We start from the raw sequence: 26912 nt of genomic DNA on the forward strand, positions 1-26912 counted from the left end.
AAAAGTATCAGGATGTTTGATTTGTTGCCTCTGTCTGGTTCTGGTTTCTTTTTCCTAAATAACCATGTCTTGTAATGCTGTCTGGCCTCGGCATATTTATGCAGGAAGGAATAATAATAAAAATCAATCAATAAACTGGGAGTGAGACAGCAGTATGTGGGTGTTTTTGTCCGTTTATGGAGAAGGTGGTTACCCATCACCTCTGGAGAATTTATAGTTGGGGCCGGATCATGTTTTACAATCTTGTTTTAGAGGTTTCTACAATCTAGAGACAATTTTAGGTATTTAAGAATGGAAAAAATAAAGCCCTGCAGCATCAATCACACACTTCTTTTTATTTATGAATGCACGCCTGGAGTTTTTCTCAGACCCGGCTGTGACGGAGCGGTCACACAGTGTTCCCTTCCTCCCTGATCTCTTCTGCTCTTTGCTGGCTGAAGAAAGATCGTTAATTGAAACTCTGGGAGAGGTCCCAGTGGAAGTGCTCGAGACAGACGAGTCAGCTGGAACCAGAAAGCCAGTCAGCTTTCCACGGGGAGGGAGCTGGCAGAGACCTGAAACAGCTGCAGTGTGTCAGCTGATGGGAACAGGAAAGACGTCAAGGAATTGAAGACCACGACTACTAACTCCTGACTCCTGAAGCTGTTCCTGAAACAGCATTTCCACTTTAACATGAGTACGGACTCTGCTGGAGCCTCTGCTGGACGATGAAGGACTTGCAGGTTTTAATGGATGCCAGGAAGCATCAACTTCTAGTAAAGCTCATGCTGCGGAACCAGAAGCTCCACCCTCTGGTCTAAATATGGTCACTTCTGACTCTGATAAACCAACATGGCGGCAGCAGGCTATGATGGTATCAGATTTGAACGTGTACCACAAAAACAAAAACATTCTTTTGATTTTGAGCATTTTTTGTTTCCTTGTGGATTCGTGAGTGTAATGATACAGAAGCACAAAAAATACTTCTGATTCGATGAAGCTCTTTTTAGCCTTTTTTCTCAAACAGCGACTTTTAAACAAGAACAAAGTGAACAAAGCTGTGAAACAAAGATGAATGCATGCCTCACATGAGTTGGAATGATTTAAATCTGAATATGACGTTACTGGGCTTTAAACAACTGTAACAGTTATTCTTCGGCTTCCTCTCCTTCCTGTTTCAGCTCCCGTCCACTCCCTCGACTTTGAAAGGCACATATAGTCTGCTGCATTCGAAGAAACAACCCGTAGAGGTGAAGTTTATTCAGCATTAGTCGACGCTGGTTTTCTTTCTAATCTCTCATTCAGCAGTTAAACTGATCTCTGCGAGCTCGCCGTCTCTCTCCACTCCACTGGCAGAATTTAATTGAGAACGCCGCCGCCCGCTCCACGGCCACGGCTAAGGTCATCGCCAGCGCTGCCGATTCAGCGAGCGGGCCGGATTATCCACACTCATTATGTACTCTGGTTTGATAGTGGGCCTTTGAGATAACGGGGCTGCTGAAAAACACATTAGTAGCTGTTCAGATTTCCATCAGTGCAGCTGCCAGACGGTTCCTTTGTTTACACGCCATTTACCAGCAAGGCCCTTCAGGCCGCGAGGAGACGGACGGCTGCAGTTTGGCCTTTTCCATTCTGGTGAGACAGAAACACTCACAAACACCACCTTAAAAACGGTGAGACAAGCATAAACCCATCCAGGATCCCACCGTGGGGCCTACTTACAGGCAGGGCCAGATGTTTGATTAATTCCAGCAGGCAGGCTTCATCATAACCAGGAAGACTGTTTTTATTCAGTGCTTAATCTCGACTGAAATCCAAACTTTCAAAATAAAAGCTTTTATTAAATGAAGAAAAGAAAACAGATAAAATGTAAACAGGTTTAGGCTGAAGCTTTCCAAAGCCCACTACCATTAGACAGAGAGATTATTCCAGATTCATAAAGAGAGATTAGATTATATATTTGGTAGAAAAACAGTAGATCATGCAGTTGAAACCACCGAAGATAAAAGATTCTGACTGAAGCAGAGAAAATGTTCACGGATCAGAACCTCCAAAGTGTCCTTGGCTGCAGTTTCCGGGTAAATGGACTCCTACCAGCTCGTGTCTGGCAGCGGGACAGCTTATCAACAGGGGCACACAGGACAGAGTCTGGACCCTCGCCCACAGTTTGGCAAAAAGGGCCGTGAGGCCCCCGCTGCCCCACATGCAGAGGTGGAGCTTTAGCCAGCAAACACAGCGTGGAAATATGGCCGCCGGGTGGCTGCGACCCAGCAGGGAAAACACTGCAGAGCTGACCATCACTGCCACCGAGCCACACCTGCCCTCCCCGTCAGGAGGAGGTCTGATCATCTGGGACTCTCAGGTGGAGGTGAGACCTGTCCTAAACTATTACTGTAACAGCAGTTATGAAGCTGAAGCTCACAGGAAAAATATGAAACACTTCAGCTGATTAAACAAGATCCTAAACCTGTGTGTGATGTGAACTTTCTGAAGGTTCATCACCCTCTCGCTGATCACCAGGATTAAACAGAAACAGAACAGAGCTCCTTTATTCACCCACGTAAAGGATATCTGACATTAAAAATCACGTCTGTTTCAGGACAAACATTCGTAAAACACTGCGAACAAAGGCCATACTGACTATGTTTTTTATTTGTGTGCACAGATAAAAGGAAAGCACCCCAAGCAGAGATTTAACTATCAACAACCAACCAAACTGCCAGTACTCAGGTGCTGGTCATAGAGAAAAGATCAACCTAAGATTTTCAAAAACAAATTCTGATCTACAATGATGGACGAACACTTATATGATGTAATCATTTCAATTTCAGCTCGGTGAGCAGAGGTGATCTTGAAAAGACTATCGTGGTAATATTATTTATATCCCAGGAAATGAGTGGCAACCCTAATCTGGAGCTCTGAGGGAGAGAGCTGATGAGTAATTTAAAACCAGCTTACTGCGGTTAAAGTGTCAAAGGATTTAAGAAAGACAAAGAGCAGCTCAGTATATTTTACTGACTTTTCAAGACTTTTTGAAAGTGAAAAACTGGATCCTCACATGAGGTATAAGCCAGTTTCTCTCAGCTTCATCACCCTGAAGTCAGAAATGATGTTTCAGGAGTTACTCTAATTATTTTGACTTTAAGGCAGTTGAAATGAAGCTGATGTCCTGAAGAATCTAAAACATGAAACAGAGATTTCTACATTGGTTGACTTCATTAAAATACGCTGCAGGAAATATTAAAACACTCGGCACATCTTGTTTTTAAAACATTAAAATGGCGATGGTAGAAAACAAAAAAAACAAATGCTCAGCTTGAGGCTTTGCTGACCAATTACAGAGTCTATAATTCCACGTTATTCACTCCTCCTGAGCATCATCAGCAATTATCAGCTGGTCAATAAGTGAATCCAGCTGGTTAACTCGAGTAATTAAACCTGTTTCATGTAGTTTTAAATGAAATCAGAAAGAGTCCCCACTTGCTGTTCAGTGTTTGCTTTTTAACTTTAAGAGACAGAAAAAAATCCATGAAATCAAACTGAGTCGCGCTTCAGAGGCTCAATGACCACGACTCCAAGCTTCAGCAGAGCTTCAGCTCTGTCAGTATTGCTGCTCCTCACCCTCCTCCGCTGGCTTCCATCTGATAACAATCACATTAAAATGTTCATTATGCAGCCGAACGGGGCGCTCGGCCAAACCGTGCAGCACAGCTCCTCATTTCCTCTCATCTGATCATGTGGTCAGTCTCCACCCGTCACACCGTCAGTGGACAATAAATCCATTTAAATGCAAATCAAACGCGCCCCGAGTCTAATTTTCCCATGTAACTCGGACTCCATTGGAATGTGACAAGCTGCCGCACTGACCGACAGCTGGAAATGTCGACAAGAAGAGCCGAAACTATCGATCAATTTATTGGCCAGCGGATCAATGAAAACTCTGATGAGTAATTAAAGACCTCACAGATGTTTAACTGCAGATGACAACAGCTGTTTACTGTTTACATCGCTTTGTTTCTGACATTGCCTTTCATCACCCCTGACCTGATGACAAATAAAAGCTTCCTTAATGGTTAACTCGTGTCCTAATAAATCCACATGTGTCCTTACAGTTTGGATTTAAACCTGAGAAATATGTAAAAACACTCCCGGGAATCTGCAAACACTGCTTTCTGTTGCTGACAGACTTTTAATTTGAAATAATATATACACTCACCAGCCACATTAGAGACACTAACAACTAACTGATTGTTAAGGTAAATATTTAATCAGCCAATCAGATGGCAACAACTCAGTGCATTTAGACATATAGACATGATAAAAATAACCTGCTGTAGATCCAATTACTGTATTAGCATGATTAATTAAGATGATTTAAGTGACTTTTTTCTTGCTGATTTGCTTCGATTTCCCCATCAACCATTAAGAGCCACAGTTGTCTGGGAGAAATGACCTTGTTGAGGTCAGAGAATGGTCAGACTGCCTCGAGCTGATAGGAAGGTAAAAGTAACCCGGATAATCTCTCGTTACAACAAAGATCTGCAGAACAGCATCTCTGAACCTTGAAGCAGATGGGCTCCAGCAGCAGAAGACCACACTGATTTCACTCCTGTCAGTAAGAACAGGAAACTGAGGTTACACACAGACTCACAAAACTAGACAACAGAAGATGGAAAAATGTTTCCTGCTCCGATGAGTCTTAATTTCTGCAGTAATATTCACATGGTCGGCTCAGAGTTTTGACCTATATCAACAGTTCAGGCTGCTGGTGGTGTAAAGGTAGGGGAGATATACTCTTGGCAGATGTTGGGCCTTAGTACCAACTGAGCATCATTTAAACACCACAGCCTACCTGATTATTGTTGCTAACCATGTCCGTCCCTTTTTAGCAAGTGTACCATCTTCTGATGGTCGCAGCACATCTGCAGCAGCTGTGTGATGCTGTCATATCAACGTGGACCAAAATCTGAGAGTATTATTAATAATAAGATTATTATTATTAATAATAATAATAATCTTATTATTAATTAATTATTTAATTATTAATTAATTATTATTATTAATAATAATAATCTTATTATTAATTAATTATTTAATTATTAATTATTAATTATTATTATTATTATTATTATTATTATTATTATTATTATTAATAATAATAATAATAATAATAATAATAATAATAATAATAATTAATTATTTAATTATTAATTAATTATTATTATTAATAATAATAATCTTATTATTAATTAATTATTTAATTATTAATTATTAATTATTAATTATTATTATTATTATTATTATTATTATTATTAATAATAATAATAATAATAATAATAATAATAACAATAATAATAATAATAATAATAATAATAAGCTCCAAAAAGCCAATGTTGAGGCTTCAAAATGTGGAGTCTACAAACCAGTGAGTGTTCTTGTCCATCTTTGGTATACAGTCTGAGTAATCAGCAGTTTTGTGATAGGGGAAAAAACAAAAACTGACTGCGAGCTTTTACTTCTTTGGAGAAACAGTTGAATTATTTTCTAAATACTAAGTGATGCTGATTTTCGCCCCCTAACGAGCTTCGTTACAGAGAAAGACAAAAGTGTTTACTCGGTAAATGGACTCAAAGACACAAACTTTAATTACACAAACAGAAACGGTGACAATACCTCTTCAATCGATCAGCAGCAGCGGCTCTAATCACTGTTTCTGCTGCCTTCGGCTCTTTGATTTCTCTCTTTTTTTTTTACTCAGGAGAGAAAAAACAGGAAATCACAGCAGCAGCTCCAAACTCTGATTTGTTTATCATCTCAATTAACTTTTCAGCAAAAGTGCCCAGAAGATATTTCACCGACTGAATGCCAACGCAGAGACAGAACTGAGCCGAGCCCGCTGCGATTCTCTGCCGCCCTCACCAAGATTTCAATCGCCCATCTCTGCTAATTGGGTTTTTCAGAAGTGACGGAGCCGCTCGCATGAATGGAAGATCATAAAAATGGGACTTCTTTTTAATGTGATTTGCCGAAACGTGATCGAAGCTGTTGTGACGCTGCCCGCTGTTCTCGCTGCGGCGCCTCTCCATGAAAAGTAAACGATCAAACCTCACCCCTCCTGCTCTTATTACCACTTAAATCAGCTCCTGTGACTTCACGCTGAAGGGAGGTTTCTCTCTTTGTTTCAATCCTGCAGCATCACACAGAAATGTTGCTATAGAGACGTGTCACTCCATCACAGCAGGAGGTCCGAGATGTAAATGGAAACAAGAGGAACGCAAAACAACTCAAGAAGAAGAAGCTTGATTTGACTCAGACATCTCGGGGTTTGAAAAAGGCATAAAGTTCAGCCTTTTTTTTTTTCAATAAAAGCTCATTTTGTGCCAGAGAGCTGAGAACTCACAAAGGCCCAGCAGGCGAGCTTTTATTCTGAAGGGAAATCTGGGCTTCCTGCATAATAGATCTAGGAGCAGGCCTGAAACTGGGCTCCTGCATCTGCGTATAAACCGCAGTAACACACAGGCCTGTTTTGGAACTGGTTTCCCTCGGCTTTTGGAAACATGTTGACACCAACATTCAGGCCTGTCTGCGAGCCAAAACAACAACATAAAGCAATAAAGGCCATCAGCTGTAAGCTCATTAATGTGCTGTTGTAATGTAAGCAGGTAAGCACAGGTGTTCTCTCTGAGCGCCGTCTTTTGCCTGGATTTGTTCGTGCGTGTCACACAGGTGCCTTTAAAAAAAGCGGAGCTCCTGTGTGTAATGAGCCAGTGTCTGTACAAACAGTTAGAACTGGATTATTAAAACTATTAAAAACCTAAAAATGTCAAATCTTTTCTGTTTTCTCCTGTACAGTCCAGATCTTTTAATTTCACAAAGAAAGATGAATTAAATGAACACCACCTCCCAGAAACATGAATCCTGTGGGAACAGAGGCCTCAGAGCTTCTCAGAAAATGTTCACCTGTGAAAACCGAGTGTCTTTAATCTCCCGTCCTCGTCCCTCAGCGTTTATCGGAGGCCAAACAAAATCACAGGCTGAAGCAGAAACGATCTGAACGTCATTGAGAAGAAATGTGGCTCGGGGTCGTCGCTTTAATGAAGACATTTATTTGCCAACCGAACAGCTCGCACCTTCAGCGAGAGCTGAGAATATTGACCAGCGGCGGCAACCGGCACATAGCTCTGAAAGGTCAAACTCTATATTAAAAAATGAAGAGCCGGAGAGAAATTATAGAGCCACTGCTGCGTCCACCGATCATCTCAGCTCTGCTCTCCTAATCGCAGATAATAAGAGGATGAAAAATGGCAGAAAGAGCAGCAGCAGACGTTATTGGTGCTGATTAAATGGCCAGTTAGTGGCTGAATGAGCAGGTTGGGCTGGAGCTCGGCCGTGTTCACGCTGAGGAGTTAAAAATCTAATCTTTTCTCAACATGATTTGGGCTGTTTGGAAGAGCAGCTGAGGAAAAATGAAGACTAGCCTGAAAAGTCACCAAGGAAAACTACACTGATGGAAGCTGCCTCCCCTAAAAGACTTCAGACATAAAGTGGAATAAAAGCAACAATGTTCCCAGCAACTAATGTACTAGTTGTTTAGTCAAGATTTAAAAAGAAGAGCTCAAACTACTCGAGTAGTGGAAAAACACCAAGGAAAAAGAAAAACACTCAAAGCTGACTAATGAACAAGGTTAAACACTCCTGACACACCTCAGTGATCAGGTCACGTTTTAAATGTCACTGGACGTGGTGATAACGTGGTCATCAAACAGCCACCAAACACCAGCAGTTATTTTATTATTTATTCACATTTACTACAACAGAGGGAGGTTTTTAGGATGATTTTCCACTTTTCTGCATCAATTTCCATTGAAAAGCATTTACATCACTTCCTGTTTGTTCTCTGGTTATATAACACGAGTCACACATGTGGATGTTACACAGCTTGATTTTAGGAGGTTAAGTCTCTGAATTATCATCTGAATGCCTGATTTTACTAATCATCCATCGACAGCTGCTTATATTATTAAAATCCCACCAACGTATATTCTTGTTTATACTTTTAAATGTTTCAGGTTTCAGGTGTTTGTGAGGCCAAATTACAAATTATTCTTTCTAATCATGATCTTTGTTCCTCTAAAATCCTCAGCATGGAGATCATCAATGTTATTTTGATTTATGTTTGGCCCATTGCATGTGTGATATCCCCCAAAATATTTTAATGGATATCCAAGTTTCCCTTCAGAGTGCTGATGTTCTGACCCAGTTCATAGAAAGTCAGTTTCAGTGTTTTGGCTCTCAGCTGATGCAGAAGAGAGAGAAGGAAAGAGGGTGAAAATGAAGTCATTTCAGACCACGATTTAGTCATTTGATGCCACAAATTATTAATCTGAAGGAACGAATCAGGTCATTTCAGGGTAAGAGCTGCTAAATTAAAGGCAGTGAAAGTTCTTTAAAGCCACTGATTTGAAATTTGAAGGTGCAGATGATTTATTTAAAGAACTGATTTATGAAGTGCGGCGCTCTGCTGTTGTCAGAGAAAACAGACTTTATTCAAAGTCATAAATGCTGAAGTGGTCACTCCTGAGCACTGATTATTCTTTATTTCACACTGCCACAGTCATCAGAAAAACTGATAATGGGACTGACCAGAAAAAAATATCTGATCAGATCACAAATCTTTTATATAGTTTTTGTAAAAGGTAAAAAAAAAAATTAACCTAGGGTTCTTTCCTGATGGAAACTTAAAAAGTTGTGTTATTCTTCCTGCTATGAGCTGTCCCCGCTCACATACGGCCTCAGAAACAGATACTTTATTAATTCAGCCTGTGCTTGGCACTGTGGTGAGGAGATGAGAGCACTAGACCAGGACCAGAGGGAGTCTGAGGGAGTCCAACTGGCCTGTGGGAAGCTTTAGTGCCAGGGTCGGCGCCCCGCGCTCGCTGCAGAGAAAACAACCGTTTAACATGTTGGATTAGACGGGATTAAGGACATCTGTTGAGCAAAATGAGGAGCTTCTGTTGGTTTTATCTCTCCTGCTGTGATGGCACAGAACAGACCGAGAGTTGGAGAAATTAAAAGTCAAACTCTGGAAGTCACCTGGAGGAAAATATGACAACTGAAGACGAATCCACTACTCTGGAGCTTCTTTAAGCTTTGTGAGCTCGTACACTTCAAATTCTCAGTATTTCATAGTATTGTATTGTACAGTATTGTAGTTGTGACTTGCAGAACTGACTTTAACTACTGAGACAAAACGAGTTTAGAAACTATCCAAAAAGCATCCATAATGTACAACCTGGAGCACCAAAAACATCAGTATCCACCCATTGTTTCAGGCTAATCACAGAATTAAGATACTAGAGTGATTGCTAATAAGGTTTCAGTTAGTTTGATCAAAACAGAATTTATTCTTTCTGAGGTCTGCTCCATCACATTACCATTACAGACAGCTTTAAGGGCACTTTGATCTTTTTTTTTTCTTAAATGGAAAACTGATAAAATGTTTGGTTTAGGTTTATTTATTTGAAATGCTTAAAACTGTTAATAAAAAGTTTTCTGACTTTTTATTAAAAGGTTAATTTAATTTGTCAAAGGTTTTCTGAATGAACCATGTTTTTAAACCTTACTATTCAGCCTGTTCTAAAACCACAAATTCTCTATTATGTTATACTTCAGACACTTTGGCTGATGGATCCTCATGTTTGTTTTGGCACAGACTTTATGCCGGATGTCCTTCCTATCCAGGTTTGTTACTGGCACTGATGAGATTTACATTTTGTTTCTTAGATGTAATACCGCTGCTGTTTGCAGTGAATTCCAACAGCTGATTTTTTTTTAAGATATAAATGCACCTATACGAGGAAAAATAAAAATATGTTCACTGAAGCTTTCAGTTCACAAGTTGCACTTCTCTTTATGCTGATGAGCTGCTTTTATTTTCAGTTGTTGTTGGTTTGTACGATTACATAAAAACTAATGAGATAAAAGTTGGAGATTTTGAGCCTGTGAAAGGGAAGAAACCATTATATTTTGTTGTGGATCCAAACTGCTTGGAAAAAAGCTTTTTTATCATTGGCTTGGCTGCGGATCACATAGAGAAGAATGGACGACTGGCTTTGGCGGAGCTCTTTGGTGTCTGGTGCCTTTCTAGATTGTGTTTATAAATGTGTGCCAGATATTTATTGGACGTACATTTGGATAGCAATCACGTTTAGAAATGTGATGTATTCTCTCAGATATCCTTGCACTGCTTAATTTTACTCAGAGCCTGAAAAGTGTTCACCTTTGTCACATCCTTGTGGTCCTTTTTTGATGATTGTTTTAGTGTTTAAAAAAAAAATTCCATTTGCTTACAAAAAAATGTCAAATTGTTCTCATAGGCAGGTCAGGTGATCCATGCAAAGCAGAGAAGTGACTGTCCAATATTGTTTGAATGACAAAAAGAAAAGAAAAAGTAGATGTTCTACCTTTGATTACATTATCTGTTGTTACTTTCATATTTTTAGTGTTTAGAGAGAGTAAAGTGAATAATGATGAATGCCATCCCATAAAACCAGCGGACAGTTTGAAAACTGCAACAAAACAGCAGCTGTCAGGCTGTGAGGCTTCCAGAAACACCAAAAGCTGCAAATTCAACACTGGATTTTTGTTTTTCAGCGCTTTCATTGATTCTTTCACTTTCTGCAGCTCCCTGTCCACACAGCTCCGTCTGATCAATACTCACAGTTGTCATTTTGAATTATTGATCCGCACACTTCACAACGTTAAGCTGAAGGCATTTATAGTCGACTAATGTTTTCATCTATCAGTGAAACAGCTCTGAACATCGCCATGAATAAACGCAATGCTTCAGGAACAGGACAGCATTCACAACTGTTTTCATTATCGATCAGTTTACCGGTCACTTCTCAGGTCATCTATATATCAACTGATCTTAAAATGTCACAGATTAGTGCGAAAGGCCAAATCTGGTTTCGCTAAAGCTGGCGATGATTCGCTAATCAATCAACATGTGTTTGTTTATTACTGGTCTCATCAATTAAAAGTGCTTGACAAACCGCTGACGAGCTCATAATCAGACCAGCATCCAAATGTAAAAAGCAAAACTAGCTGGGAAGGAATAAAGACAATAATAAATCATAAATAAACAAAATTAAAAGTAGAAACCAAGAATTTAAACCCTGAAAATATTCATCTTACTTTTAAATTTGCAGAAAAACTGTTTGGACCAATCAACCCGTTGTTGGACTATTTTTATGAAACCGCAGCAAAAATGTGTCATCTGGGATCCTACATAATAAACTGACAATAAAAAGAAATATAAGCAGCAGTTCTGCTCTGATACAGTCAGTCAGTAAAGTTATCAAAGTTTAATAACAGGCATGTCTGCTAGAGAAAGATGCATTCAGCAGGACACTGCTTCACAAATAGTTAATACTCATGTCGGAATAGCATAAGTTGACATTAGCAGGACATGACTGACAGCGGTTCAGACATGAAAAATCACAAGAGTTGTGAACAGAGTTAAGGATATTTTTACAGACATCAACATCAAGACTGTAAGCAGGTGCTGAAAACCTCAGAAATTCATCATCAGTGAAAACAGAGTTTCTTAAACTCGGAAAACATGATTAAATATGAAGATATTTTATTTGTGTACAAACTTTTTTACAGCCCGGCCCGTCTTCTCTTCTGAATGAAAGTCAAAGCATATCCACATCTACCTCTGCATCTTCCAGCAGAAGTGTTAAAATAACTTTTAGAAAAGTGCTGAAATATTCCTTTGTTTAATATGATTTTGCATGTGTTGGTTTTCCTTTCCTGACTATAAATGCCATCTACGTGCTGAGACTGTGTGAACCAGACTAATCACATTCATTTATTTCAGCTGAAGCTTTTTAAATGAAATTATCGTAAACGTAAGAATGCGCTCAGGCCAAGTTTTCTGAGCAGCCTCTTCAGCTCATTGGTGATGGAGCAATGGGGGAGAGTAAGGGGAGGACAGCTGGCTTTCCCAGCAAAGAGGAGGAGGAGGGGTGAGGCTAGAGGGTGTTGGTTGTCTGAGGCGAGGGAGGAGGGGCAAACTGGAGGCCAGCAGATGGACTCCTGCAAACAATAGAGGCAGACAGATGCAGCCACAAAGAGCAGCAAGCACACAGAGACACACTTCACAAAAAGCTGAGACGAAGCCTCAGCTCGACAAACCAAAAGACTCTGGAGGAGCAGCACTGCTCACAGCCACCAGGGACACACACATAAAAAAAAACCAAAGTTTATTCTAAAACCATGAAGTCACTCGTTTTTGTTCCTGATGAGATGGAAAAAGGTTTAAAAAAAAAAAAAAGTGGGCACAAACTGTGAAACTCTTTTTTTAACTTTGCAATCTGAAGGACTCTGGCTCCTTTTTGGGAACATGAAAATTTTTATTTTCCACAGAAAAAGATCTAACCATTATGACCATTATACAGATCTAACATAACCACTTTTTGGATTTTTACATTTTCCAAAAAGGGGTTTTTAGCACTACAGTGTAGTCTGATAAGAAAACACTGGAACATGACAACAAGTCCAAATACAAGGAGCCCTCTTTAAGAGAAGCATAAGCTTCCAGACCTCAGCATCAGTTTAGATCACATCACCAGAGGACAGAGAAAAACGTCTATGATGCTGCAAACCAGTGCTTAAAACTAGACTAAAACCAGTCCAGGACTGGAACAAATCAGCTCAAATTCAGTACCAAACTCAAATCTGAACAAATCAAAGTTTTAAACAAGGCCATAACCAGCACAAACCCTGCCCCTGAAACACACTAACAACCTGCAATAAAAAGAAGCCACTAACAGAGCCCTAAACCAGAGTGAAACCACTCCACAACCCAATCCATCAAAACCAACCCTAAAAACATTTTTGAACACATCACATCAAAAACACTGGAGTTATACCGTAAACATTACAGGAAATCATAAAAAAAGTGCAAAAAAGACTGAAATCACAATTAAGATCATTATGAAAAAAAAGATCTGACAGAGTGGAAACTTGTGATAGGGATTAGTACAAAAACACAATAAAAGTTTTTACTTAAATGTCTTGATAAAGTTTTACGGCCAGAGCTGCCACAAACCTGCAGCTTTGTGATTTTTCCAGAAATGTGGGTCATCAGAGAGGAGAAAAGATGTTAACACTCTAGCCCTGAAATGCACACACTTCTTCCTGTGCATTCACTCAAAGGTCTGGATGAAGTGCCCTGTGTAAACGGAGTGCTGTAATATCTGAACATCTGCTGTTAACAGACTCTCAGTGCATCTCTGCAGACATCTGAGAACTTCCTGCAGTCGCCAAGGGGGCTCCGAGGGGACAAAGGGAAGGACGGGCTTCTCTCTTTGTCCCCCACCGCCCTGCAGAAACAGAGAGGAAACATCCTAACACAGTCCGCCATGCATGGGAGGGGCCTGGGTGATGCTTATGAGGGGGGTGACGGGAGTGCACTGCATCAGTCCCTGCTGTGATGGGAAGTGCACACTAACAACTGGATCTATGTTTGCTCTCAGCTTTCTTTCCACATTCTGTTTTACTCTGGTTCATCTGCTCCATCGAGCACCAGGACATAACTCAGGACATCCAGAACCTGCATCAGGTTTACGCCCAAAACACCCCATCCTTACAGAAGCATCTGACTATGAGTCTGTTCCTTTATAGATGGGATTTAAACCAGCGACTAACACCAATTAAACCAGTCCAAAACCAGCCAAAAATAGACTAAAACCAGACCCTAACTCGGACTGAAACTAGTCCAGACTCATCAGTTGTTATGGATTCCAGTTGGATGTTTTGAGCCCAGCACAAAGAGTAATTCTCCACTTAGTTCATTAAAAAAGAAAAAACTTTGAAAACAGCGACTTGAGGGTTTCGCCATGTAAATATGCATTTATGCAGCTCACCTCGGTCTTTGTTCATTTAACCACATCTTACAGCTAAGACCTGGAGCCAGTGACGCCCGACTGAGCGCGCTCTGTGCCAACACGTGCTCAGGACAGATATGAGGACAGTTGCTCGGAGTGCGGGGTTGATGTAAATGTAGCGTTGTGTCCGAGCAGCGACAGCGGTAAACCAAACGCTGGGGGCAGCCTCGGCGTACGGTGTGTAATTAAACTCAGTGACAGAGGAGCAGAGATGAAGGCTGGACGAAAAGAAGAAGACCTCGTTACCCACTCAGCCGTGAAGAGGCACCTCCTCCTTCCTGTGCACCTGACAGGTGTTTCTCTGGTGGTTTATCTTTGTTCACAAAATCACCTTTAAGCAACTTAGCTTCAGAGCCAAAAGTATGCGTTTCAGTGGTGTGTGAGGCTCTCAGCCTTTGACCAGATGTTGAGCCTCTGTTGACTGCCTTTCAAACACCCACACATGAGAGCGTTCATCATTGTAGAGGCACAAGTTATTAGTTAGAGATGTTTTCTGATTCAGAGAGAAATAAACTAACTATTCCTCCAAACCACAGACAACCACGGACTTGTTACTGCCTGTTATTTAGCTGTGGTAGAACATCAACTGTCAGAGAACAAATGCCATTACATATATAAGCTGGTGTACTTCTAATGAAAATCCTGCTGGTTTTTAAAATAAAATGTTTCTGTCTACAGACAATGGTGAAAAGCTTTTATTTTGAAAAGATATACAAACTATTGAGTCAGACAAACCAAGTGATTTAGTAACTTCCAAGCAGGAGAAGATAAACATACTACAATACTATCATCTGCAGAAGACATTAGAAAAGGTCAGACAAACAGCCAAAATAAAGAAAGGTCAAAGGTCACTACAAGACCAAACAGAGTTCAGTTTAAACCAGTCAAAACCAAGAAGAGAGCGCTAAGCTACAGCAAAGCAGCTGTTCTTTTAAATGTACTCTAAGAAGTTTTAGTAGTACAGGAAAAACTAGTTAAGAGTACATGACAGATGTTTACTTTGATTACACAGACATGTAGGAGTAAGTCCTGCATAAGAGACATTGATTTGTAAATACCAGATATTATTATATAATGTTACACTACAGTTTATTTCCCTTTCTCTGGACAACACTGGCTTTAAAGATGTAACACATTTTGGTGTTGACTTAAAAGAAAGGCAGACGTGAAAAGGTCAAAGGTCAAATGTGACTCTAACCTATTATTATATGCGATTCTCTATATGCCCATGTGTTGTCAGTACAAACATTAAAAACACTTTTAAACAGTTCTATGTAGCTTTGTTATCACCTTCACCTTCAGATAAATCTATTGACCTTGAGGGAGAGGTCAGAGGTCAAATGTGACACATTATTTTAACTCTTTACTTACTCTTCATTTTACTCTACCTACTATATGATGATAACACACACCACACATGTAAGAATCAGTTATAAATATAAGTCAGAATTCCTTGTGGAGGTCATAACGCCTTAAAGCTGTTTTACAGGTTACCGCTTGTAAAAGGCAAATATGACATCACTTGAGCAGTTTGAATGAAGCCCGCTGGCTGACCACTGGCCAACCACTGTGTGCGAGTTCTGTAGTACCCGAGGAAGGATGGTCGCCACGGCGAGGCGAGGCGACTGTCTGTAAAACTAAGTCCAAAAGCAAATCACCCCTACAGTCGATGGAAGCTAACCTCACTGAGGCTCCAAAAAAGGTGACTCGACAGTAGGGCTGCCACAAACAATTATTTTGATAGTCGACTTGCACCGATTATTTTTGCGATTAGTCGACTAATCAGATCATGCATCCACTGGACGTAAAACGTACAGCTTATTGCACCAGCAGCACCTGCTATTATATAACTATCATTAGCTTACAGCTTTAAGTGTTTAAGGTCTGTGCTAACTAAAAATAAAGACAGGATGATAGTTTATTAAATTTTAATGAAATTTGCAGATTGTTTTGGTGAAGTTTAATAAACTCCTTGCTATCTAAAATATAACAGGACACCGGAGTTTATTCTTGAGATTCTCACACTTCTGATAATCAGCTGTCTGCTTGACGTTTATTCAGCTGTGTAAAAACTATAACTTTAATCTCAGCCAAACCGATTTACTCAGGAACAAATAAAATACTAAAAAAAAAGCCAAACAATAACATTTTAAAGTTATCTAAGTGACTTATATATCATGTTTAACCTGAGTAGCGAAAGACGGCGGTGGGTTTGAAAACGATTTGCCGGGAGTCCGGTGCTCTCACGGTGCTCTAGTGAGCCTTTAACCCCGGCTAGCTATCGAGCTAGTGGGTAACAGACGTCTCTGAAAACATCAGCACGCTTTTAAAAATATGTGGTGTCTTGATAAACTGAGCAGATATTTGAAGTTTACACAGCTTCATTCTCGCCTGAAAATATGTTAAACCTTTATTTTGTGACCCAGAAAAAGTAATAAGAGCAATGTTCCCTCTAATTTTTCATGTGTCTGAGCGAACACACAAACTCCCTGAGCGGTCCCTTGAAGCACTGTGAGCAACATCAGACGTGTGCACTGTGGTCACGCCAGCATCAAATCCATCCAAGTTACATGGTTTATTAAAATAATCAAATTACAGCGTTTACATTTATGTTACACTACTTTTAATTAACTGCTTTAGCCCACTTACAATGAAAATGTAAAAGAAATCTTGTTCATGACCGGTGTAGTATGTTAACACTATTGGAAGTAAAAATAACTTGAACTCCAATTTTGAAAACACAACTTTCTTTTTTTTTTATATATATAAAGCTCTGACTTGTATTATGAGTCTGTGGTCTGGGAGAGAGTCCTGTAACTCTCTGTCTGCGAAATACAGTAAATAATGACCAATGTTGGGCAATAATTATATAGTTACTTCTTCAAAAAAGTAACTGAGTTATGCAAACAAAGTTTTTTGCAGCTGTTTACCTAAAAATGCAGCCAAGGCATTTTTTAAAATAAACGTTTCAAACTATTTACAGAAAAATCAGCTGTTCTGCATCAAATTTGATGTCACACAAATTATTTGTGCCACTCCAAAAAGTAATTTCTGTCCACTATGAGATAAAGGAGAACAGCCTGATACCTGCAGGCCTGACAACAGGAGGTGTATCACTCCTGTAACACCTGTAACATTCAGTAGTCGCCTCATTGTTCTGACACACACAACAAAACTATTGACTACACTACACACTAACACAAGATTTGTGCTAAACGTAGCAAATCTCTCACATCTCAAAACTGCCGTCACTCCTAAAACTTCCCCCCTCCCTAAACAACTAAATGCCATGTTGCCATCTCATTCTTTGATTGGTTGACATGGTACATTTTTCCACCAATAGGAAAGGGTGGGGTCTTTTTGGTTTTGTTTTTCCTCACAGGCGGAGAGGGCTTTCCAGCGTTTTCCTTATAAAACGCCGTTTTTACCATTTCTTCGCAGTAAATATAAACAACAATAGTGCTCAGGAAGAAAACCAAACATTGCAAATATTTTTATCATAACTCTGGTTTTCGTGGTCTATCAACACAATTTCAAAACTGGTATAAAGTCCACACTTTTTCCGCCAATTGTTCCGTCTGTCCTGCTCACATCTCCAATGGTTGTCCACGTTGTCATTAACGTGGCTTCTCTCCACATCAGCCACGCCCCTTTGCTAGCTAAAACACCGGGGTCGGCACATAAGGATGCTGTCATAGCCTGTCAGCAACGTTGATTAGCTGCTTATATACGAATAGGGTTGCCAACCGTCCCTTAAAATACGGAATCGTCCCGTATTTCGAAACAAAAGTACACGTCCCGTATTGAGCTAATAAGGGACGCACTTTGTCCCGTAATACAGTGAGAATCAAAAGTAGTCTATAAATGTTTATGGAATTAACGCTTTGTTTGAAAACATAATTCCCAGCCCCTCTCCTGCTTTGTGACCAATGAGCTGACAGCACACTTATGACAATTCGAGTATGACAATTCAGATTACCGCTCATCTCATTGGTCGAGGAAAGGTCGCTTGCGGAGAAAATACCGGAAGACAACAGATGACCACAACAAGAAGCATGGCCAACAGGGGAACAAACGCCGACACTGCGGTGCAAGTCTCGGATGACAGTACACCTAAAGCTGGACATACACTGTGCGATTTTTTTCAGTCACGTTATTCAGCTCCTGCTCAAACTGCACGATTGACTCGCAGGGGTTAGAAGTTCGTATGTCACGATGTACTCTCACACTATACGGCCCGATGCTCTGATGCGACCTGAGTGCTCACACTGTGCGTCCATAACATGAAGGTTATAACAGAAAATCTGTCGCTCGCTCTCTCTGTCTTTCACTCACACAGACACACCACCACCATCAACTTTGCTAAATTGCTAATGAAAAACATGATCAGGCAGCTGTGATTGAGCAGCAGTGTAAATCCAACTATTTTCACGGTTGTTGTGGTCGTGATAATTTTGTGATGCCACATCGAAAAGGCTCGGATGAGCTTTCCAAAGTTCTACAAGTTGTGCCTCCATCGCTTGTGTCCAGATCACACGCTGCACTGCCGTGCTGCAACGTCTTTTTCACCAACGTTTACGTTTGCGCGTGAGCAGTGTGAGCGCCTGTGGTGACACCCTCACGAGCGATTGATGATCGGGAGCTGGTCGTGAGGTGTTAATCACTTCTCGTTACCCCACGTATACTACACGATGCACGATGAAGGCCAAAATCGGTCCGATCACTCAAAAATCGGCTCAAAATGGGCCTAAAACCGCACAGTGTAAGCCCAGCATTAGAGCAGCAATGTTTGTTCCCCTCAGAGAAAGGGAAGAATGGGAAAAGGAAAACACCTGGCTGGAAAACGTTAATATGGGCATGTGCAGTGAATATCAGCGCTATGTGGCCAGAAGTGTGATAATATAATTTATTTTGTGTAATAAACAACTGCAAGGATAGATGATTACAACAAATTGATGACTAATACATAAAAGTAATACATAGATGAATAATGATGATGAGTTAAGATGCGTAATCATGGGAACAAGTGGGTTTACAAACAGGAGCAGCTGATTAGCATTAGAAAAGCTGAAATAATACCTCAACTGAAGCCAATTGTACTAAATGCACTAAATGTGCACTGTTACAAGAATATTTTTCTTTCTATTGTTTTCTATTTAAGTTAAGCAGGACAGAGTTCTTTTAAAGAAAGATTTACTTATATTCTCAAAAGTTAAGCATGACAGGCTTCTGTTTAAGAAAGAGACCTGTTTTACTGTGTTAATGTTGTCATTTTGAGCTAAAAATAAATGGCTAAATGATCATTTGTTTCCCATGTGTTCATATCACAAAGAATAGAATATGCATCTACTTAAATCAACTTCAAGTCAAATGGTTAAAAAAATAATTTCACACACAAAAAAAGAGCTAGAAAATTCACCACACTGGGAAGGGTGAAGACAACTGGGTCGCCCGGCCCTGGCCACGAGGTGTCCCTTATTTATTTTTCAGGGAGTTGGCAACCCTATATACGAATGTGAATCGCATTATTGGCTGGACTATGGGATAAGGTGGCATCGTTCTAATCCCATACGGGAGCAGCCAGTCACTTACTGACTAACACTGCAAAAAATTGATTTTAATTTCAATTCAGGTTTGATTCTTTTTCTGTCCACAGAGACCGTCCCAGCAGTGCGCAATTGTGCACGCGCGCAACTTAGAGGGAACAGTGAATAAGAGTAATATTAAAACTAACTAGCTGCCGCCATTGTTGGAAACTGAGCTGTGCTGCGCTATGAATTCTGGGATAGGTTGGGCCACGAAGTATACACCCGACCCATCCTTCAAATCTGGGGAAATGAAGGGCGCATTTGTCGGAGTCTTCATCGTAACGTAATTGGCCTACAAATGCAGGCACAGGAGGATGCGGTTCCTGAATTTGGACACGGCTACGATACCGGAGTTGCTTCTTCTTCTTCTTCGGGGTTTAACGGCAGCTGGCATCCTTGTACATGCAGTGCTGCCATCTTCTGTTTCAGTCCGTTATTAAACTCTTAAATCCTGCTACTTATTCCTGCTTCTTTTGGGATCATACAAAGCTTCAAATGACGCATCGACTACTAAATAAGTCAGCGACGATTTTGATAGTCGACGTAATCGTGACTAGTCGACTAATCCTGGCAGCCCTACTTGACAGTCAACATTAGGCAATTACAGTCGACTCCCCTGAAGCCTTTGTAAGGTATCATCTCCAGGCAAAAACATGACTTCCTTTTTTCCCCCTCTTTCAGAACATTTTATCAGTTCGTCGCACTTCATGTGAAGGATGGCGTCCTCAAGGTGGATCCTCCATGTCTCCGCCTGAATCACCACCTGCTATGAGCAAATTAAATATTGACTCTTCTATTGACTCGCCAATCTAATTTGAAGTGATTGTGGATGAGCAGGAAAAGGGGGGGGGGGCTTCAGTGGCTCGGCCGCTTGTTAAAGGCGCCATAATGGGCTGGATGGAGCGAATGATTGAGTCGGAGAGGGAAGTAGTTTAGGCAGATCTGTGAGACGCGATGGAGTCTGCAGAGAGGCTGCAGTGACAGGAAGAGCAGGTCAGAACCAGTTCAGCTGATGGCAGCAGCGTGAGTGGGACAGGTGTGGGGAGAAAATGATGATGGGAGGCCTCAAACTACCTTCCAAAAGTCCTCTGTTCTCTCAGCAGCGAGGAAAAGCTTTCATTCAGAGCCACCGTGTCAACATTTACCCGCCAACCCAAAGCAAATACACAGTCCTGAACACCGTCACAGTCGGAGGGGCAAGAAAAAAGGAAGAAGAAGAAGAAGGAGAGGGGGCTGCCTGCTTTGCCAAGTCCGATAAAAAGCCTCCAATAAGGAACAATCAGAGCTTTCTGGAGAAGGCTCACTTCACCCTTCGGCGCCCAAGCAATTTTACCGAGTGATGTGGCCGAGTGTGGGCATTATATTTTATCAAGAAACGAGCTTTTATCTATTCTAAACACTTTCAATGTTAACTCGAGGTTTTTAATCATTAAATGCAAAAAGTTAAAAAAAACAACGACAAAAAAACAACAATATTTTAAAACTGGAGACACGTTTGAGTGAATTCTGTGTTTAACACCAGAGTATATCAATGATCCGGTGCTTCCTTTCAGCAAGCTCCTCACAGTCAGGCTGGTTTTCATCCCCTCTTACCCCAGACTAAATCTGAACAAACACCTAGTTTGAACATTTGGTAGATTTGCTGCAGAAACATCGGAAAATATTTAGATTGTTGAAATATCTAAAAATAAGACGACATCATGATAAATGTCATTTCATTGTAATTAATCGCAACTTGTAAGGTTGAAAAACAGAAAACTTCCCCTGTCTGCTCACAGCTCACAGCACTGTGAAAGCAAATCATGCTGTACTGTGCAGCACAGGGATACACCAGCAGGGGGTGATATGTGCTGGTTATACATGTATGTGAAACTAGGATTTTATTTTCTAGTATTCAAAGATGGCATTATAAACTGTATAAAAGGATGGCCCAGGTGACAAAGATAATAATAATATAATAATGATGCAAACTTTAAGGTTACAACTTAAAATACTGAGTTACAAAAACATTCTGACTCACTGCTGGAGCTTCTAGTGGCCGTTTGAGGAACTGCAGGTTACTGAGCACTGGGAGTTTCTGTTAGCAAGCGTAAGCTGATAACTCCACCCACTTGTCCAAAAAAATAATAAAATGGCAGCCTGTACGTTAACACTGAAGCTTCAAAATGGAGTCCACATAAGTGGGTGATGTCACGCTGTCTATGACCATCTTTTGTATACAGTCTGTGGTTGAGTGTGCAGATGAAACAGGTGACTGGAGGTCGGAGGCACACGTCCTCGTCTCTGTTTGGAGGGAATTAAGCGAGCGTGGCCTCCCTTGATGCTGGCTGGCTGTTAAACACTGCAGCAGCTCCAGCAGGTCTCCTGAGGATCATTTAACAGCTTCACTCTGAGTCGTATTATGATGTTCAGAATTGATCTCCCTCTCTGGCTGTGTCTAATTATACCTCGGGGAGGTAACAAGGGAAGGTGTTCCACGCTGCACTCTTCATTTATTTGGCTGGGGGAGGACCGAGGGAGCCAATCAGAGTCTTTAACCACAGAAAAAAATAGCTGGAGTAAACTCTGTGTTTGTGTTTCTGCAGAAAGCACAGATTATTTTTTGTGGGCGCCCCTTGAGTGAAGGTTTTCAAGAAACTGCTTTAATGACCTTCCACGGTCACCTGTGGCGGTGATTGGACACCGTTCAAATGTGTACGAGTCCTGCAGTAACCATCCAAAGGGGGAAAACGCACATTTACAACCTGTAAAACAAATTCAGCCTCAATTACACACACTGATGCCTCACAACAATTATCCACCCATCACAGGGTTGGCCTTAATTAGGTTTGTTCTCTTTCGTCCGCCTGCTCGCCTCTGAGAGACCAAATAAATGGGAGGGCCTGCAGAAACCGCCGCAACGAGCGGCCAAATCGACTTCCAGCGCGTAATGAATCGCAGCTCTGAAATTAAACTGACGTGTAATGAATCTCCAGCTCTTATTCTCTCCTCCTTTTGTCTCTGCTCTCTGGAAGCATCCTCTCAGCCTGTTCACATTCCTCAGCCATCTCGCTGCCGTCACAAACGCTCAGCATCACCGGCACCGGCGAGCGCAACAAAGGAAACGGTTACGGCCGTGTTTCAGCTCCTGTCGCCTTTTATCAATGGCAGGAAAAATCAACAAACTTCAGAGAAAGTTAGGACATCATCCCGGAGACCCTCGGACTCACGTCACAGATCACACCGCCCAATTACACTACACCACAACTTCAAACCAACCACCGCCGACACATCCACATCATCCATGAAGTCAGCTCCACCTGCGGCAGCTCTGGCAGTGAAATGTGGCCGAAGCATTTTATTTTCACTGGTTTCTCCTCAGAGGACAAAGATGAGCCGCAGGGTGAAGAAGCAGACTTACAGCAGGAGCAGTGAGAGAGGAGGTGGGAGGAGCTTGTTCAGGTGAATGCACACCTCTAGAGACACCATCATGTGACCTACCTGTCCGTTCTGAAGTTCATTGAGGCCTTTGCACAACGTCTGATTCTGCAAAGAAAAAGGAGAAAGAAACGTGAGTAGAACTATGATTTCATGTCATTTCAAACAACTTTGCAAAGGTCAAAGGTCAGATTATTTTTCACGACTTTACACAAGCACACCTAAGCATCTTGAAGTGATGACAGTAACTGTTATATCTGATGAAGCCACGCTGAATTTAATCTTCATATTGTGAATATTTTCAGCTATCACTTGATAGCTGAAAATACAAGTTGATGCCTTGTAATCGTTTTTACAGCAGTTTTGATCCTGAGGAGCTTCCGAAGCACACGAGATATCGACATGAACCTCTCACAGAACCAGGTCAGAACTTATGTTCCAATAACTGCAGATTAAACCAGCTGTGAGGTTGGTTAACGAGGTTAACTGGGATTTTCTGCAACAAACTGAAGTCATCATCACCCGCTCAATCTCAGAGTGACTCAGACACAGGAAGCAAACACAGACACATCTATGAAAGTGCAGGAATGCTGGCAGACGGGCGACTGATTTAAAATGGACCAAAAAAAAAAAAAAAAAATCAAAACCTCAGTTAGAAATTAAACATTTTTCTGAAAACCACCTTAAAAACATAGACCTGCATCAGAGGATGAAGCTTGGTTCGTTTTTACTATTCATGAACATTTTAGGTGCTGCTAACCGGTTAGCAGCAGGCCCTTCTTGCCTCCTCTTTCCCTACAGGTAGCCTGATCAGGCTGGTGAGAGAGACTCTTCTCACGATCAGAGCACCTCCTCCTCATCCTGAATCTGACTATCCAATGGGTGTTCTGGGCCCAGGGCCACACACACAGCCCAGGAAATGAAAGAGACAAGCAAATAAAGGAGCAGATTTGATCTTGAATACAGTACATGAGTCCATGTTATGTCAGCCTGACCCCCACCTGCAGGCTGAACCGTCATGTTTCTACTCGATGTGACTGACATGTGCTGATGGACCACGCCTGAAGCTTCACCTCAGACTCAGAGTCAGAGAAACCTACACGAGCTGATAGATGAGGGTCTCACAAACACAAATATTCGGTCGATGAAAAGGACTCACAGACATTTTTCAAACAGAAAAGAAATCAGTTTAAATAAGTGATTTTTTTCTCCGCTGAGATTTGTCCCTGCACACAAACTGAGATGCTGCAGAGCGCCGACTCAGAAACTGTAAATGAAATATTGCATAAATCAGTGAAGACGCACTCAACTGGAAAACACTTGTAATAACATGCAGTAGCTGCAGAGTGAGGTCCTCGAGGTTAATCGAGGAACAAAATGATTTATCGGCGGCTGGTTTTGGTGTCTCTGCTGCAAACTTCCTCCCTCCTCACCCGCCCCGCTCTTTAACAAACACTAACAGCCGCCGGTGAAACCTCAGGAGGACGAAATGCCGTCACAGCTGGGCCGACGCAGTCGGCAGAGGAGGATCTGGGTCTATTTGTCATCTGTAATCTAACGGATAGGTGTAGAAACGTCTGGGGAGCCGAGCGGAAAAACTGAAGCTGCGCACAGGCTTTATTTATTTCTTTACCTCCCCGCAGTAGGCCGGCGTTAGGCTGCCGCGCAGCAAGCGTGTACAGGCGTGTGAGGATAGTCAGATAGATAAATAGAGGCGGATTCATTCTGTATGCATTGCTTTTCACACTGGGGAAATTTACAAGCCGAGCGCTGATAGTTTCCAAATCAGCTGCAGCGAGGACGTCAGAGAGAGAGAGAGTACCGCACTGCACAGCCCAACGACCCACCACGTCTGCCTCGTTTACACTTTACAACGCAAACTCATTCACTGCTGCTGCGTCTGAAGCCAGACTCAGTCTGCAGAGGGGTGGTCGCCAAGGGCGACCCTGACCACCACAGCAGCACTAGCGCAGAGCAAGAGGACGGAGCTTCTGCTTGATCTCCACTGTTACTGGGGTTAATGCTACACCACCTAAAATGCTTTCCTCTGTTGACTTGTTAGAGGCACAAAGAGCAGAGAGCAGGTTTGATCAGCTGGTACCACAAATTGCACCTCCTCTGACTTCCAGCAGAGGCTCCAACAGTAAGTCAGTCCCCATAGACTCCCATGTTAAAACTTAAACATGTTTACAGCCTGATAAAGAAAGTGGTTTATCCTTTATCGATAACTGTACCCTTCATAACTGTTTCATACCACACCTGTTTCAATTCTACTATGGCTTAAAGTTTGCCTTATAAGGGGTGTGGCCTATTTGAGTGGCAGGTGGACCTTTGAATGTTGAGTCCAAAAGTCAATGTGTGATGTCACAATGGTTATTATTTTCCATATACAGAACAGTATCATCAGCGTACATGCTGAACGCTGGCTCTCCTATTAAAGTTGCAAAGGTGACTTCATGGTGGCTTCACCCATCTTTATTATGCATCAAGACAGTCTAGTTCATTCAAAACATGGCGCGCCCACAAACACCAGAGATAACCACACATTATCTGCAACAAAACCAGACATGGATGGTTCACTTGTGTTATATTTTTCATATTGTCCATCATCTCAGGGTGTTCACAAGGTCCTGTGTGAACTGACGTTTACCTGCAGAGATACTTCTGACAATAGTATTTCTAAAACACACCGCTGTGGAGTAACTTTGGAAGAAAACAAAGCGTAAAAAACTAAACAACAGTGTTGTTTGGAGGGCTGGTGAAGTCAGGCTTGCTGTCTTATAATAGTGTGCTACCTGGTGGCTAGCTACAGAGCTGTGGTTAGGCTAAAATGAACACATTAGGACAAGGAGACAGAGGTTGAGGGTCTATGTTGAGGGTCCTGAACGGCAGAGACAAACACCATCACATGGCGCTGAAAATGGAAACTTCAGCACAGAGAACCTCTGACCTCATCCACAGCAGGGGGTCAATAATTAATCTGCTGCTGTGTTCTTGATCCTCAGCTTCATATCCACATGAAGTCAGCTGAGAACGCCAGGACACCGTGAGCCCACTGGCTGTAGATACACTGAGAGTTTTTACAAACTTGACACATGAACATATGAAGAGCGCATAAAAAGCTGAAGAGACTGCTCTAAAAACCAAGGGAGAAAGAACGGCAGCACTTTAAAAAGATAAGAGCTTCATCCAGCGCAGGAGATGCTCAGAAACACGATCGAGACCATCCCCCAAAAATATGAACAAGCAGCACAAACTGCAAAGCTGCAGTTTCTCCATGAAAGGCCAAAAAACAAAATACTATGAAAATGCTGTGTGTGTGTGTGTGTGTGTGTGTGTGTGTGTGTGTGCTCACACACTAATATTTGGTTTGCAGGCTCATTCAGAAGACCCGCTGAATCTGAATGGCTGTTTTCTTCCCTCCTCCCCCCGAATGCAACAAAATGAAAACAAATGGCACCCCCTCCTCCCCTCCTCCTCACCCCCCATATTTACAGCCAGAGCATCTGTTCAAAATGCACACAAACACAGCCGGCTCTGCTTTCCTGTTAGCGTTTGGAGGCTTTCTGGGGAGAGCATTAGCGCTGTTTGGCTAACTGTGACAGGCTTCATCTCTCAAAGCCGCCGCCGCAAAGCCTCGTGGGAAATGATGGCCACCTGTCCCGCTGCCTTATCGTCTTCTTCCCAGCGCCCTGCTGTCCAGTTCAGTCCAAAACCCAAAATCACAAATAACCCAGAGGGCAACACGATGCCTGAATCATCACTGAATAAATGCTGGTCATGCTAAAATAAGACTGATTTAACGTTGTCATGGTTATCGGGTACCAGGTGACAACAATGATGTTAAAGTTGGTGGTTTAAAGGTGAGATGCACGAGGTAGCGCTGCTCTAGTGATGCTGGCTTTAATTTCTCACGCGGACAAATGCAGCTGGTTTACAATGTATGAAGTTATACAGCTGTGACTGTTTCAAT

At 41.7% G+C, this 26912-nt stretch overlaps 1 protein-coding gene across 4 annotated transcripts in view; it reads right to left on the reverse strand.

Moving 5' to 3' along the window:
* The window catches only part of phf21b (PHD finger protein 21B), a 91865-nt gene that overhangs the window by 23364 nt on the left and 41589 nt on the right, over nt 1-26912 (reverse strand). For 3 of the 4 annotated variants that reach the window (XM_026146625.2, XM_026146624.2, XM_026146623.2), the window contains exon 2: nt 23003-23047. In XM_026146625.2, coding sequence (XP_026002410.2) covers nt 23003-23047 — 45 coding nt within the window. Of the gene's footprint in view, nt 1-13096; nt 13854-23002; nt 23048-26912 lie in introns of those variants that run through there. The other variant, XM_026146627.2, reaches the window with a different exon arrangement.

This window comes from Astatotilapia calliptera, chromosome 17 (genome assembly GCF_964374335.1).
Source record: "Astatotilapia calliptera chromosome 17, fAstCal68.1, whole genome shotgun sequence".
Classification (NCBI taxonomy): Eukaryota; Metazoa; Chordata; class Actinopteri; order Cichliformes; family Cichlidae; genus Astatotilapia; species Astatotilapia calliptera.